The following is a 16296-nucleotide window of genomic DNA, read 5'->3' as shown; positions in this document are numbered from 1 at the left end:
TGGGGGGGGGGGGGGTATTGTCAATTAAAAAATGTAAGATTATACATTGGTGCTCTGTGCTGTTCTTAACAATAAAATGTATTGATTTTAAACATCTGATATCTGATATTTTGCTGCCTTCACATACTTTACTGTAAACACATTAAAAGAACATTCATATTTTACGAAGTGTGGTTGTATGAGTTACTGACACGGTCATATGTAAGGCACACTACAAAAGGCTCACCTTTTCCAAGAGGAAGCTAAAGTTTGTGTGTTTTGGTAAATCTGTAGATTTATCTCAGTGACACAAACATACCTAATAGGCAGCAGCTAGCTGCAAGCTAAAATGCATATGGTCTTAAAGTACCTTGGCAGAGAGAATGATTTACAAAGTGACACAAACTTCAGTTTCCTCCTGGAAAAGGCTGTCCACCGGTCAGATAAAGTGATTAATTAAAATGTATTTTTCATGGTGTCCCTACTGGTAGCCATGAGTGTCTGCATGTCTCATGCACAGGACAGTCTGTATCTCATACAAACACTCGTTCAAAAAACCTTAACTATCCTTTTAACCCTCCACTAACCTGTGTATTGTTTATTCTTTTACTCCCCCCCTGTGTTGACCTTTAACCTGGTGCTGTCACAGCTGCTCCACAGCGCCCCCTCCCCCTACAGAAACTTTTCCCTGCTGTTGTTACTTCCTGTTTTGGAAAGGCTCCTTCTCTGTCGTCTTCTGTCTCCTCCGTCCCCTGTGTCTTTGTTTGACAACAATATCCTGTCTTTGTCCGTGTCCCCTACTCTCTCCTCCACACACGGACATACACGCTCAACGTCCGTCTCCAACAGACCTACCAGGAGGATCTGGACCCAGTGACCGGGACAGAGAGCAGGGAGCCGGGCTGAGGTCTCTGCAGCAGCCGTTGTGTGTCTGGTTCTTCAGCTTGACTTGACTTTCTAACTCCGCTGGTGCTAATGCTACGGGCACTCTGCTAATTAGCCTTCGCTGCTATTCCCGGTTTGTTAACCCGAGTCACAGTCATTGCCTGATGCTTCAAAGCTAAAACAGCTAATTAACGCAGCAGCTAAACCGGGATTATACGAAGTTTTAATCTGGCATTATATGTAGCATAACCGGGTTTACATTTAGATTCAACCCGGGTGCACACGGAGTTCACAGTCGTTTTAATGGAGCTTTGAACTGAGTTAACGTGTAGATTTGACTCAGGTTCACACAAAGTTTTAACCGACTAAACTCAGGTGTGGTACTTTTCATATCTTTGGTTGTATCTTTGGTGTGTTTAAATGTGGCTTGGTCTGGTTTGACAGGGATAACTCACTCTTTTGGTACAGTTTTAAGTCTAGTCTGGTTTTAATTCTGAAGAATGTGTTGATTGTAATTAACCTTTAACTAGGTTTAAATCCAGACTGCTATTAAACTTGGGTTACTGCTCTGTTTTTGGATATGTTTTGGCTTCTGTCACTGTGAAGTCAGCACTCTCGGACTGGTTTGGTCAACATGAGTAAATGGTCTGAAAATAGTGCTGTTAAGGGGAATACATATGTAGTTTGTCCTGGCTTTGGTAAGGGTCCAGAAGCAGGGAGTACAAGTCTAACATTGAGTCTGGATCATAAGTGTCCTTATTTATCTCAGGTTTACAGTCAGATTTTGCTTGACTTTGGTTTAAACAGCTTTTGAATGCAGTTTGGCTTTAGTCTCTGTTTTAGACCTGGATTAAATGTAGTTGGACCTGGTCTTTCCTGTCTCTGTGACCTTTTCGCTCTCATGGTCTGATGCAATTACTCCAGGTCTAATTAAGGTTTAGCTCATGATGGCAGACCTACACCAGACTCCCACTTCACTCTGCTGCTGCCGTAAATCCCCACCAGTCTCTGTGCCTCACTGTGTTGGGGACTCTAGTCAGCCCTCAGCAGGTCCCGGGTCTCCACGGTGCCCCCTGGTGGATGTGGCCTCAGCATCTAATTTCAGATGCTTCCAGCTGCAACACTTCCACTTAGACCTGCGGCTGAACTTTGCTGTGAAGGAGATGAGCGGCTGGCTGGTTCTGGATCTGATCCCAGTCCAGCCAGGGGTCCACACCCTAGTCTTGGACTCCCACCCATCTCTGTTAATCCACTCTATAGACTGTAAGGCCCCAGGGTCAGGACAGGTGGATCCTGTCTCTCTCACATATCGTGTTGATCCCTTTACTGATTATGGATCATCGCTCAACATCAGCTTGCCAACCACCGCTGTAAAACCAGGTCGACTGATCCAGATCACAGTCCGATACACCACCACTGATGGGCCAGCGGTAAGCCCATCACTCACACACATACACACATATTTGATGATGATGATGATGGTGATGTCGACTCCGTGTATGTGTTTTTAGATCTGGTGGCTGGACTCAGAGCTGACCTGTGGTCAGTCTCGGCCTCTTGTCTTCACGCAGGGTCACTCCGTGTGTAACCGCTCCTTCTTCCCATGTTTCGACACACCTGCTGTCAAGAGCACGTACACAGCTACTATCAGGGTGAGTCCCACCCTTTGACCTCTCACCTCTGAAGCAACAGGTGCTTAGACAGACATACAGATGCTTTTGATCTGCAGGTCCCGGAGGGAGTTACCGTTCTGATGAGTGCGTCTAGGAGCTCCTACTCCAAACCTGACCGGGTCTTCCAGTTCTCCATGGAGTCTCCAGTTCCATCTTACCTGGTGGCATTGGTGGCGGGGGAGCTGCAGCACGTCGATGTCGGCCCGAGGTTGGTTCAACTTCCTCTTTTACAGTTTGTGTTTGTGATGACCCTTGGTGTTTGTGACCTTTGACGTATGCTTTTAGGAGTCGAGTGTGGGCGGAGCCATGTTTGTTGTCATGTGCAGTGAAGAAGCTGGGTGACAATGTGGAGCGCTGGCTGGTCGTAGCCGAGGAGCTGTTTGGCCCGTACCTGTGGGGCAGGTGAGTTAAGTGTGCAGTCACACTTCCACTGACCACAATCAAAGACACCAGTTAAAAGATCCCAACTCCCCTAGGTGTGACATTGTGTTCCTACCCCCGTCCTTCCCTATCGTTGCCATGGAGAACCCCTGCCTCACCTTCATCATTGCCTCCATCCTGGAGAGCAGCGAGTTTCTCCTGATTGACGTCATCCATGAGATCGCACACAGCTGGTTTGGGAACGCCGTCACCAACGCAACGTGGGAGGAAATGTGGCTGAGTGAAGGACTAGCAACGTACGCACAGAGGAGGATCACAACGGAGGCATACGGTAAGAATACTGCAAAAATATACTGCTGAAAATATTGCAGCGAACATTTCAGATTGTATACTTTAGCTAATACTCCACAATACTTCAATACTACAGAAGCCACCACTGCAAACAACACTGTTGGTTACACTACAGAAAATAGCACTATAAATACTAGAGCTGCAACTAACTATTATTTTTTACAATCGATTAATCTGTTGATTATTTTCTTGATGAATCAATTAGTTGTTAGGTCCATAAAATGTCAGAAAATGTTGATCGGTGTTTCCCAAACATGAAAATGATGATGTTCTCAAATGTTTTGTTTTGTACACAAACCAAAATGATTCCTTTTGTGATTTCTTTGTTATATGGAGCAAAGAAACCAAAAAATATTCACATTTAAGAAGCTGAAAAATCTAAAAACTTGTTTTAATTATCTAATGAACACTCAAAATATTTGACAATTCATTGAGTAATTGATTAATAAGCGATTCATTGAGTAATCATTGCAGCCTAGTAAATACTATTAGTGCTACTGCTGATACTGTCATGATGGAGGCGCCACTGAAAGTGCTACTGTAAATACTGTAAAAACATGAGCGAAAATGCCATTGGTACTACTACTACCTGCAGCTGTTGACGCAGCACCCGTCTCCTGGCTCGCGTCATCTGGGTCCTCTGGGTCCTCTGGTACCGGCTGCTGTGCAGTTAACAGGCGGGACTTCTCATACTGACGCACGGTTGCCAGCTGTGCAGTATCGTTGGCATTTTGCTGTCAGAGGGAAATATTTGCCCCTCTTCCAGTTCACGCTCAGCATCAACAAAAGGGCTCCAAAAATGACACTAACGTGCCCAAAGTGTCGGGGGTTACACACGGAGCGGCGTCAGGTCTGCCCCTCTCCATCAAGCAGACAGCCAGATATACTCTTCTCCACACAGGAACAGTGGAGCGGAAAAAGGGAGGCCCGACCCGACCCGCCTCATCTGCAGATTTTTTGTCCCGACCCGTTGAGAACTGTAGTAGAAATACTGCAAAATATACAATGGAAAATGCTGTACAAGATACTGCAAATAATACTACAGAAAATAATGCATACAGTTTCTCAGTACAGTTGTCTTTGGCCTCTCCCCTTCATCTGCAGGTGAGTCATTCACCTGTCTGGAGACTGTCGTGAGATTGGACGCCCTCCACAGACAGCTGCGTCTCCTTGGAGACAACAACCCTGTGAGCAAACTGCAGGTCAAGTTTGAGTCAGGTAAAATACAAATTTGTGCAGCTATTCTTTCCAGGACACAGCACTGACTTCCACTCATTTGGATAGCCTAAGCAAAGTGTTATCTTTTAACCTTCACTATAATCAGTTAATGCCGACACACACACACACATACAAGTGCCTTGACCCCTCCCCCTTCTCCTCAGGTGTAAACCCGAGCTCTCTGATGAACCTCTTTACCTATGAGAAAGGTTTCTGCTTCGTATCGTATTTGTCACAGCTGAGTGGAGACACACGGCGCTTTGACCGCTTCCTCAGGGTCTGTATACACAGACACACACAATCAGATATATACAAGCTGTCACAGTAGTAGGTCACCTTCAACCTGTGGGGCGGGGTCTGTTCTGTGTCCACAGGATTACATCTCTCAGTTCAAGTTTAAAAGTGTTGTTGCTCAGGACCTCATCGACTACTTCCTGGATTATTTCCCAGAGCTGCAGGATGCTGCTCACCGAGAAGGTGAGTGTGTGAGAGTGTGTGTGTGTGTGTGTGTGTGTGTGTGTGTGTGTGTGTGTGTATGTTTGTTTTGTTTATTTGCTTGTATCAGCCTCCCTTCTCTGTCACACTGACTCCTGCTGTAGAAGAACAGTCATTATTGATGTCATTTGACCCTGTCCCCTGTTGTCCTCAGGCCAGGAGTTTGAGCGGTGGCTCAGCGGCTGTGGACCGCCTCTGTATGAACCAGACCTGTCAGCAGGGGGCACTCTGATCCACCCAGTCCAGGATCTGTGTGACCTATGGAGGAGCAGTGATCCCCCTGACTTGCAGTCCTTGATGACCTTTGATCTCTCAGCCTGGAACACCTTCCAGATTGTCCTATTCCTCGACCGCATGTTGGACCACTCTCCTCAGCCCCCAGGTAGTACTTCAAGTAGTCTGATAATATTAGAGCACTGAAAGTACTTCTACTAATTAGGGGTGTAACTGTACTTATCTAAACTGAAAATGCAGATTCAATCTCGAGAAAGTGATAGTAGTAACATTAGTCACATTGTGATCTGCTATACGTTGTCAAATCAGTGCAGATCAGTGTCCTTGTTGGATTCAGGTCCAGTTTAACGTGCATGAATTTGGTTTTTTCCTTTGATACAGATGTGATGCAGCATCTCTCGTCCTCTTACTCGTCCCTATTTGATGACCTAAATGCTGAGGTTCAGATCCGGTGGCTTCAGCTGATCGTCAGAAATTCGTTCTACCCCGACCTGCAACGAGTCCGAGTCTTTCTGCACAAACACGTGAGTAGAGAGTACGGCTGACACTGTAGTATTACTGTATTGCTGCACATACTGATACTGCAGTACAGTCAAAGGAATACTTCACAGTTTTTGAGTGTGGTTTTGTGAGATAATAACACATAGTCAGCCCTGACTGCACTGTGAGCACGGCCTGTACTGAGGACACAGAGGTTTGTTCTCACTGGAAACATGGTTGCCAGTGTTGAGGCAGTGAAAAAACTGATTTCCCCTCCACAGACATCCAGAATGTACACGGTGCCACTGTACGAGGACATGGTCGCCGGGGTGATGAAGTGTGTTGCCGTGGAGATTTTCTACCAGACTCAACGCCGTCTTCATCCAAACCTCAGACGGACATTACAGCAGATCCTGTTCCAGACCAGCTCTGCTCCTGCCAATCAAAATGGCCCACCTCAATCCATGATTGCTACCTCCACTGCCAGCTCCACTCCACCGCTGTCACAGCCTGCTGCCACGGCAACTGCTTCTGCTGCTGCTGCTGGGACGACTGCTGCCATCGCTTTGAGGAATGTAAACGTGTCGGCGTAATGATTCAGGCCGCGATTGGCCTGTCAGTCGCATGTGATGTCACAACCAGATGTTCACTCCACAGATATTCAGGTTCAGGAGTTGGAGATCATAGTGTGTGGTGACTGTACTCTCTCCACCTGATCCTGATTTGACCCTCTAATGTGATGGGTGTGGTTGTCATGGAAAGAGGTGAAGCTTAAGACTGTTGAGCAATGGACGGTTCCATGTTTCTCAACATGAAGAAACTGCCTACTACAACGCCTAGTGTGCATTTCAGAAATCCTTGTCCAATCATAGAGCTCCGCACTCTTTAACCTTTAACTTGGACTGACCCTTAACACACCATTACACCTGTAATTCGTCATTTGACCAGTAAGTAGAAACCCGCAGACATCACCTGAGTGGCCTTCATGCTGCTGGCACTGCAGCTTGTAACCGACATGTTCAGACAGTCCCTGAACTCACCAGCAATAAACATTTACCTCAGACTGTAGCTGATTTGAACCAATCACTGATCAATGTCTGGCCGTTATCACTGTCACAAGAAAAAAACAATTTCAACTTTATTTAAAGGTTGTTTACATTTAAAAGCAACAGATTTCAAGCATAAACATCCAGCTGATCCTTAACGCCTCATCACAAGTCAACACATTTTTGAATAAAGATTTGAAAAAAACTTTTTATGATTCCTCGGTTTGATGCACTTTATTAAAGTCAATATTTAAATAGTTTTTGTTTTTACATTTTTTTAATGAATATATAAATGTTAACATGTTTGATTTTATTTCACAACATGTCTGAACATCTGTTTTGCAATAAATCTTTGTTTGATGATCGACAGTTTTTATTTACTCAATCATCTACTCAGTCATCATTTCCAACAAGAAACTCCCGGTCACAAAAAATCGGAAGTGTAAAGTAGAAAGGTTGTCAGTTTCCGGAGGATATCGAAAGTCTTGTGTCTCTGCTTTCAAAATAAAAGGTGTAGATCAGATGAGACAAGTGAAATGTCGACTGGATACGTAATAATTGATTGTTTGTATGGATAAGATAAAACGTCACCCTTAGTCAGTTATTCTTTGTTAATGCGTCACATCGAGCCGTACGAGTGCTCTTGCTGAAAAAAGGAAGCGCTAGACAGGAAGTAGTGTCTGGTATTGTTATGGTTTTGAGTGTGTCATATCCGGAGGAGACTGAGCATCTTTGCACAGAAGCATCTGGAACCAGAGAGAGACCGGGGGGGAAGACAGAGAGAGACAGGTGTGTACCCATCCTCCTCACCTCTCTTTTCTCCTCTGCCGGGCAACACCGGGGAACCCCGGGGAACCCCGGCATGGCAGAGGAGACTCGGGTCATCTACCACCTGGAGGACCAGGAGACCCCGTATCTGATCCGAATCAACGTGCCCGCACAGTACGTCACTCTGGCGGACTTCAAACAGGTGCTGAACAAAAACAACGTGAGGTTTTTCTTCAAGTCCGTGGACGACGACTTCGGGTGAGTGATCCACAAGATACCAGTGACGAGTGTCGAGAAGAGCACTGAGCATTAGTGTTAGAAACAGTGATGATGACTGCGGATGTTAGTGGATTTATTGACCATGTCGTCGGTGATGATACTGTTTGTTAACAGGGTGGTCAAAGAGGAGATCAGTGATGATGATGTCAGGCTGCCCTGTGTCAACGGACGAGTCGTCTGCTGGGTGAGTAACGCACGCGCATACAAACGTTAGCTCGCGCGCGATTTCATGGAGCTTGCACGCACTGATGTTTGTCACGTTCCTCAGGTGGTGTCCTCAGATGCCTGTCAGTCAGATATTCAGTCATTGAGCACGCCCACCAGCCTGGCCCCGCCCCCAATCGAGCGGACAGGTGGGATTGGACACTCCAGACCGCCCTCCTTCCAGTGAGTCTCAGGTCGTTTTAACACCTAATATTCCACTAGACTGTCGCAACATTCAGCAGGTCTGAGTTTGCTTTCACACTCCCGGCTAGTGTTCTACATGCATGTATGTTTTGGTTGTGTCTACCCACAATTCCCCGGAGTTGTAGTCCACTTCCTGCATTTGTTTCACTTAAAGTGAACCGAAACCTACATTTTTAGGTGGACCAGAGTTTGCTTCTTTGCTGCAGTTTAATCGAGCTAAAGCTTTAGTCCAACTTTAGGCCTGTACAAATGTGTTCTTTTTCTCAATTAACATTTACATGTGGAGGAGAAAATCAATTTATTGGCCTTGTAGTCTGACTCCACCTCCTTGGTGGCGCTGTATCTCTCTATAAGCTAGTGCATATAGAATCAATTTTCTGTGGACCTTTATGTCACAGAAAAACAAACGTTGAACGGCGAGATGGACGGTTGGTACCTGCTGTACATGTCAATGAAGTCCAAAAGTCTTTGCAGCTTTCGGTTTCACAGGTGCCATCATGTTGCTTTTCCGGCAACAATACTGCACTTTATATGTCGTATCCTTCTACTTTTGGGTCAAAGAATTTTGGTCATTGCGCAGAACACAAAGTCTGAATCCAGTCCGACTAAGTGTATGCATGTAGGAGTAAATAGACTATGAATGGCATTATCCAGGTATGTTTTCCAGGTGTGTTTTCTTCACACGTTAGCCTGGCTAAAATCGAGCAAGACTTAGTCGGACTAAGAGTCAACAAACAAACACGAGCACCGTGAACAGCAGTTCAGCACTTTGTCTCTTTCTGTCTCTCAGCGCTGCAGCCACCAGCGGCCATGACGGGTCAGAGGTCACACCTGTCACTTCACCACCAGAAAGGAGTGAGAGAGATGGCAGTGACCGAAGTAAGAAAATGATCATGTGACTGCGTCAGCTGATGACTCAACCTGTGATGACAAAATATTCCTGTTTCCCCACTCACAGTCGTCATAGTATCTGACTATTGTTCTTATACCAATCAATAGAGGAATTGTTTAATCTATTGATCCTCAGAGTCAATCTGATGGTAGAGTGTCTGATTGGGTGCTTTCTCTGTAGGTGAGCGTGTGAATGGCCACACCCACCAACCAGCTGATCAGAATGGAGCGGGGCCAGTAGGTTCAGGTGACAGCTCATCGACGCGACTGAGCAGCGAGTTAGAGACGACGAGTTTTTGCTCATCTGAGGATGACTCAGGAGGAAGGTCAGAGACACACACATACACAGTCAGAAACATCATTATCCCGCTGTAAACTCCCTCTTCTTCGGCCAGGTTACTAAGGTCTTTTTCACACCTAATAGTCTGCTCGACTCGGCACGATTGGGGATGCAACATTCTACCGGTCTGCTTTCACCGAGCACTTTAGTGAAACGACCCGAACCTTTTGAATAACGTATTCCTCTCTTCGCCTGAGGCGGCGCTGCATCAAGAATAACTGAAGGAGAAGACAAGACAACCATGAACAAGAAAACTCGCTCATCTGTTGGTTAATGCAGGACAACTTCTGTTTCCTACACACAAGAGCAAAAACAAATCAAATCCTATCATTTTATGTGAACATGCGACACATTATGCGCTGCAACAATGGGCTCAGCCATTTCTCCCGGCTATCGTTATGTTGTTGTGTATGTATGCCCTGCGTTGTAGTCCGCCTCCTGCAAGTTTCCCTCATTCATTTGAGCAGCACCGACAGACCCGATCAGGTAGCGACACCCAGTGAGTAAAACTGGCTGGGACTTTTTTTACTTTAGAGCACCTTAAATTGTTAATTAAAGTATTGATATTTGCCCTGGCATATCAATTATGATATTGCATGAGGAAGGACGACGATACTTTACCAAATTGAGATATTGACCCACCTCTGGGTGTTGCCTAATACTTTTGTCCATATAGTGTATTTTCTCTTTTCATCCAGTGGTTGAGCTAGTTTGCACTGAACTCGGCTAACAGTGATGTTAGTGTATGAAACATTGATCTGCTCCTTTTTTAAAAAAAGAAAAAAAAAACAAAGAAAACATGAATACACAGAAACCTTCTGTCATGCATCTCAGTGACATCATCAGCTCTCTCTGTGGTTGGTGGGTTTGCTGTCACCCACCTGCCCTCAGGCCTTCTTCTTCTGCCCCAGTAAACCTGTTCACTCTGTTCTTCTGGCTGTGATTGGTCAGTGCAGGTCATGTGATTACTGCCTCAGTTTTACACTGTGCTGCAGATAAAAGACTTGCGGACTTGTTTTTCGTGTCGGATCGTTTTAGCTTAAGGTTTGTTTCATTCGTTCATATTTGACGATGTTGTAATATCTTTAATTATTTTAATGTCATTAAAATAATTAAATAATTTAATGTGAAATGTACAAATTATTTTTCTTTCTATTTTTGTCTTAATCAGCAGTTTGTTCAATGTAGTGTTGTGGAATATAGTTAATACAATTGTTTTGTTTGTTTTAGTTTTCATATTTTTTCAAAATACTAATATTTCTGTTTTCATGAAGATTTTCAATTTTTTTATTATTATTATTTTGTAAAATTGTCTCAACATTATCTTTCATTTTGTTTTTACATTATATCTTTTTAGCTATTATTTGAGGTTTTCACTGTATTGATATTTAAATCCATCTCTCCATGTAAAAACATTGCTTGTATGGTTTGATTGATTGGTTAATTGAACTGACAGGTGTGTTTCCTGTGTACTCTGATGTCACACCAGGTTCAGCCAATCAACAGAGCGGAGCAACTCTTCTCCGCACCTTGCCAGGCGACAACGCCGGCGTCACCGGAAACCGAAAACGCAACAGATGGAGCGGGTAAAACACACACACACACAAACACACACTGTGGCCCACGAAGCAACACATGGGTGAGGGTGTAATAGACTGATGAATGACTGAGAATTAAATGGTGGTGAATTCTGCTTCTAAAGTATAATAATAGATTTCAGAAACAGCTGCAGTGTGTCTAGGAAATGTACGTCAGAATAGTCTCCCTAATGGGTGGGTCAGTGAAGTCCATATGATGTGTTCAGGAACAGTGTCTTCTGTACCTCACTGTCCTCTTTTATCTGTCTGTCTCTGTCCCCATCCTCACATTCCTGTCTCTCTCTCTGTGTCAGTCTGTGTCTCTCAGCAGTGTCACTGACTCCACCATGTCTCTCAACATCACCACTGTCGCTCTGAATATGGGTAAGTATACACGCTCCCCCACTGACCACCAGACAATCTGCTGTCAGTCAGCGGTTGATCAGTTGTCAATAACTTATCTGCTGACCTCGCAGTACCATCAAACTGGAGCAGAGCTCTCATCATAATCATTGGACCCTCTCCCCCCCGTCTCCCTTTGTCTGTCTTTTGCTCATCTGTTTCTCTCCCCCACTCACCTGTCTGTCTCTCTCTTTGACCTGTCTGTCTGTTTCTCATCTGTATGTCTCTCTCAGACAGGTATAACTTCCTGGGCATCAGTATTGTTGGTCAGAGTAACGACAGAGGAGACGGAGGAATCTACATCGGCTCCATCATGAAGGGCGGAGCTGTGGCGGCAGATGGACGCATCGAGCCTGGAGACATGTTACTACAGGTACTACTGTAATACTACTGCAGTACTACTGTAATACTACTGCATTACTACTGCAGGTGCTACTGTAATACTACTGCAGGTACTGCTGTAATATTACGGCAGGTATTGCTGGAATATTACTGCAGTACTACTGTAATATAACATAAGTAGAGATCTGTGTGTGGTAAAAATGTACCTGATTATGATCTAATTAATAAAATTGTTATTTCTTATCTATGCACGTTAACACTCTTTTGTTCTGCGCTAAAACTTTACTTTTTCATACAAATGTTTATTTTACAAAGTTTCATGTATTAGATACTCTTTTACTTCATATACATGTAACTGTACTGCAATGCAGACACAAAATGTAGACCGCTAATATCACTGTTGTCTTCTGTTAAAGGTGAATGACGTCAACTTTGAAAACATGAGCAATGACGACGCAGTGAGAGTCCTGAGAGATGTCGTTCACCAGCCAGGGTCAGTACTACAGATCTATGGCTCAACTTTTAAAACTGTACTAATACTGTATTACCTCTCTGCTCACCTGTCTGTCTGTTTACCTATCTGTTTGTAGTGAGGTGACGTTAACAGTTGCCAAGTGTTGGGATCCAAATCCACAAAGCTGCTTCACGCTGCCAAGAAGTAAGCGAACAACAGTAGTAGCTCAGTTTGTTTAGATTAATGCGCTTGAAGCTTAGGGAAACTTAGTTTTCTCTAGTCTTAGCTGAGGATAGATTAGATTTTTAGCTTCCTCTGCCAAGGAGGTTATGTTTTTGCTGGTGATTGTGTTTGTCTGTCACCTGAGGAAGATAGCTCCAGAGTACCTCACGAGGCATGGTTGTCTGTCTGTGAGCAACACAACACAAAATAAAGTCAACAATATATTTGGATGAAATGATCTGAGAGTTTAGGTTATGTCCCAAGTAAGAAATATTAGTTTTTGGGGATGATACGAACACAGAAACTGAGCGACCTTGGCAGAGGTTTGCAATATCAAAGTGCTGTCTAGTCTAATTTAGTTTTATCTTAGATTGGATCAGTTTAATTTAGATTTAGCTTAGCTTAGTTTTACTCCAGTTTATTTTAGCTCATCGTCATTTTATTTGAGGATAGCACTGTTAAAATTAGTTAATCTTTAGTTAAATTTGATGTAGTTGTTAATTTAGTTTCCATTTGTTTCTATGCTGAAGGTGAACCGGTGCGTCCCATTGACCCAGCTGCCTGGGTGTCTCACACCGCTGCAATGACAGGGAGGCTCCTTCCACACTACGGTAAACCTGTGTTTCCGTCATGGTACAGTACGGTATGGTTTGGAATAGTAAAGCCCTTGGTCAGGCTTGCGTTACACGATTCCTAAGGGAAGGGTACAGAAAAATGGAACGGTTATTTTCATACTATTCGTAATAAAAATGCAAAAAAATCGGCCAATGCAACTTTGTGTCTGCCCACCTTACCCTGTAAATGTCCTTCTACAACAACTGTTTGCCGTTGTTTCATCAGATGGCCCGGACGAAAAACACCTCAACATCCACAGTGACATCACAGCTGTCGTAAAGGCGATGGCCAATCCAGAGTCAGGACTGGAGGTCCGGGACAGAATGTGGTTGAAGATCACCATCCCCAACGCTTTCATTGGTGAGATGTCGGCACAATCACAGGATGAGAAGCTGCTGCAGTCACTCACACATCTCACTGTGGCGTTCCCACAGAGGGGAGGGGCCACCTGTCTGTTACCTGATGCGTCATGGTCATTAACTTAGCGTCTGCTTTGTCTGTCCAGGTTCAGATGTGGTTGATTGGCTCCACCGCAACGTGGAAGGTTTCGCTGACAGACGTGAGGCCAGGAAGTACGCAGGAAACCTGCTGAAGGGCGGGTACATCCGCCACACGGTCAGCAAGGTGACGTTCTCTGAGCAGTGCTACTATGTGTTCGGAGACATCTGTGCAGGTGAGTAACTGAACCACACACTGATCAAGCAAACATCTGATCAATACATACTGATTAGACCAAGATGGTGCCAAAATATTCCTAATATTATTATTATCACCATTGTATATTGTTATCATCTCACTGCTGTAAAAACATAGCAGTGAAATGATCACTATTTATGTCTTTCCCAATTTTCCACTTTTCTAAATGATGGCCAGTTAGTTGTAACTTTGAAGTATTTTCAGAAAAATACTTGAAAGTGACTAGCAGTGAGATGTCAGCAGGGATTTTAGCAAGCCTAATTAAAAGTAACTGGAGTGATGTTTGTAGACTCTTAAAATCTCTCCTCTGTATTTGTAATTCCACAGGAAAATGTTATGAACCACCTTGCCAAATTTAAATGATTAAAAAAGACAATACTTAAAAAAAAAAAAATAGATTTCAAATCATATTAAATTTGGGAACATTCTCTCCTTTGAAACTGGACTACAGTGGTTTAGCTACAGTCCTGCATCTGTCTCCCTCTTTCTCTATCAGTGCCACCTGCAGCCTCACAGCAGGAGTCAGCCCTTCTTTCTGTTCTTCTCTCTTCTTGAGAGAAGAAGAACAGAATTTAATTTAATTTAATTTAATTTAATTTAATTTAATTTAATTTAATTTAATTTAATTTAATTTAATTTAATTTAATTTAATTTAATTCTTCTCTTTTCCACATCTTTAAGAATTTTAAATAAAGATGCAGAGCTTTATTGTTTTTCTGCATTAAGGTAAGACACGTGTTCGGGCCAAAGACATCTCAGCTATAGGGTTTTCACATCGTTACAGTGTTTGCAGCCCCAGTGTGTCAATGTTAGACAACTAAAAATCCCAAAAGACTAGAGAGAAACTGAACGTCCTTCTTTACTTCATAATTCTTTATCCCACTGTTTTCTAACACGTATAAAATGTGAGGAGAATCTCTGCATTTGCTTTGCATGCTTATATACAGTGTATCTATGATGTGAAAAACCAGGAATTGTGGTCATGTGAAGAAGCAGGAAGTGAGGTCATGTGTTTGCTTCTCCTCCTCAGATCTGGGTCTGCTGTCTCTGCTGGATCAAGGGGGAGAATCAGGCCAGGAACAGTGGCCCCCGTCCCTTCCCCACCAGTCTCCCTTCCCTCACCCCTACAGCTCTCCTCACCCACTCCTCCAGCTGCCAGCCTGGGCAGGAAGTGGAGGAGGAGGAAGTCAACACAGTGAAGGTGACACAAGTGCTTCCTCTTGTCTGTCCACACAGAAATAGTTGATATAAATTAAGACCAATGATGTCAGAAAAGAAAAGTAAACAATTAAATATTAAAAGCAAAGGAGCATATGTGAGCACTCTGTAAATATCTGTGTGTTTTCTATCTGATGAGAACACACGTGGTATGTTAACTTCTTGTGATCATGTGGCTGAACAGGGAGTCGCAGCAGTGAATCCAACTGCAGTAATGGCCTGAAGAATGGAGGAGGAGCAGAAGGACCCATCCAATCAGAGCCCTCCCAGCGCCTTGGGACTGAGTCCCTCGGTGGCGACAGCGTTCAACAACCCCTGGCGTCCATCTCTGGTCTCCATGCCAACGACGATTCAAAGGACTCGCAGCAGACGCCCCCGCTGTCTCCGGGTCAAGACGTTTCCTCCGGCTCCACACAGTCCCTTCACCTGGCCATGGGAAACCCTGGTGATTTCTTTGTTGATGTCATGTGACAACCTCATGACCATTTATGTATTTATTTACTTATTTACTTATTTATTTATTTATTTATTTATTTACTTACTTATTTGTTTGTTTTTTTATTTATTTAACTTGTTTGTTTGTGTCTGCTGTGATCAGATGTTTAAAGCTGCTGTTAAAAATGAAACTTTAATATTAAGAGTTAAAGTAAAAACAACAAATGTCATCAAAAATCATATTTATTTTATCACTTAGAAAACATCAACAAAATGTAAACCTAACATTTTTGTCGATGGGAGGTACCAGGAGATAAGGAGGAGGAACCAGAGGATAAGTAATTAACCCAGATGTTGGCGTCCACAACGTCTGTCCCTCTGACGGCCTCAGTGGACAGAGCTACTGTTATAATTCTTCTTCACTCGAAGGACGAGGGTTTCGGGAATATCTGGTTCTGGTGGGCTGGACCGCCGATCCACTTTAATGTGAAACAGACAACCAATCAATGCAGAGGATTGTCACCGCAATGAGGAATGGAGATGAAACATCGAATGGACTCATCTGTGTCAGAATGAGTCATGTCTTCTTGACTGGAACACAAAGATATTCACAATTATTATTATTATTGTTTGTAAGCCGCTTGTTTCTGATGAATTATGATAATAAAAAAATCACTGACAAACTTCCTGTGTGGAATTTATTTTAATTATATTTTCTAAATAAAGCTCAGATCAGATTCAGTGTCTCCAAAACAGCAAATATTGACAAGAACAAAGAGAATCAATCCTATGTCCTTCATGATGAAAATGGAGTGGGAAAAGTATGAAACATTTTAAAATATACAATGCATTACGATAGTGTAGTGTAATAAAACTATTATTTCATCGAAGATGAAATAATTATACT

The 16296-nt window shown here is 43.6% G+C and overlaps 2 protein-coding genes across 2 annotated transcripts; both read left to right on the top strand.

Annotated features, from left to right (window-relative positions):
- Positions 1 to 667: 667 nt before the first annotated feature.
- rnpepl1 (arginyl aminopeptidase like 1) lies at positions 668 to 7107 on the top strand. Its single transcript, XM_058633055.1, has 11 exons — positions 668 to 2294; positions 2376 to 2516; positions 2594 to 2745; positions 2823 to 2939; positions 3014 to 3249; positions 4374 to 4487; positions 4652 to 4764; positions 4862 to 4964; positions 5137 to 5364; positions 5598 to 5740; positions 5978 to 7107. The coding sequence occupies exons 1-11, from the start codon at positions 1809 to 1811 to the stop codon at positions 6287 to 6289; spliced, it is 2145 nt and encodes a 714-aa protein (XP_058489038.1). The 5' UTR covers positions 668 to 1808; the 3' UTR covers positions 6290 to 7107.
- Positions 7108 to 7465: 358 nt separating this feature from the next.
- LOC131462114 (segment polarity protein dishevelled homolog DVL-3) lies at positions 7466 to 16072 on the top strand. The gene is made up of 15 exons (XM_058633061.1): positions 7466 to 7768; positions 7904 to 7973; positions 8058 to 8176; positions 8988 to 9076; positions 9270 to 9414; positions 10918 to 11014; positions 11320 to 11389; positions 11641 to 11780; positions 12166 to 12242; positions 12340 to 12407; positions 12956 to 13036; positions 13266 to 13400; positions 13546 to 13713; positions 14767 to 14937; positions 15139 to 16072. Exons 1-15 carry the CDS (start codon positions 7605 to 7607, stop codon positions 15423 to 15425), a joined length of 1881 nt encoding a protein of 626 aa, XP_058489044.1. The 5' UTR covers positions 7466 to 7604; the 3' UTR covers positions 15426 to 16072.
- The last annotated feature ends 224 nt before the right edge of the window (positions 16073 to 16296 follow it).

The sequence above is a fragment of the Solea solea genome, chromosome 7 (genome assembly GCF_958295425.1).
Source record: "Solea solea chromosome 7, fSolSol10.1, whole genome shotgun sequence".
NCBI lineage: Eukaryota > Metazoa > Chordata > Actinopteri > Pleuronectiformes > Soleidae > Solea > Solea solea.
The sequence above is the reverse complement of the archived record's forward strand: the minus strand, read 5'-3'. Positions and strand labels throughout refer to the sequence as shown.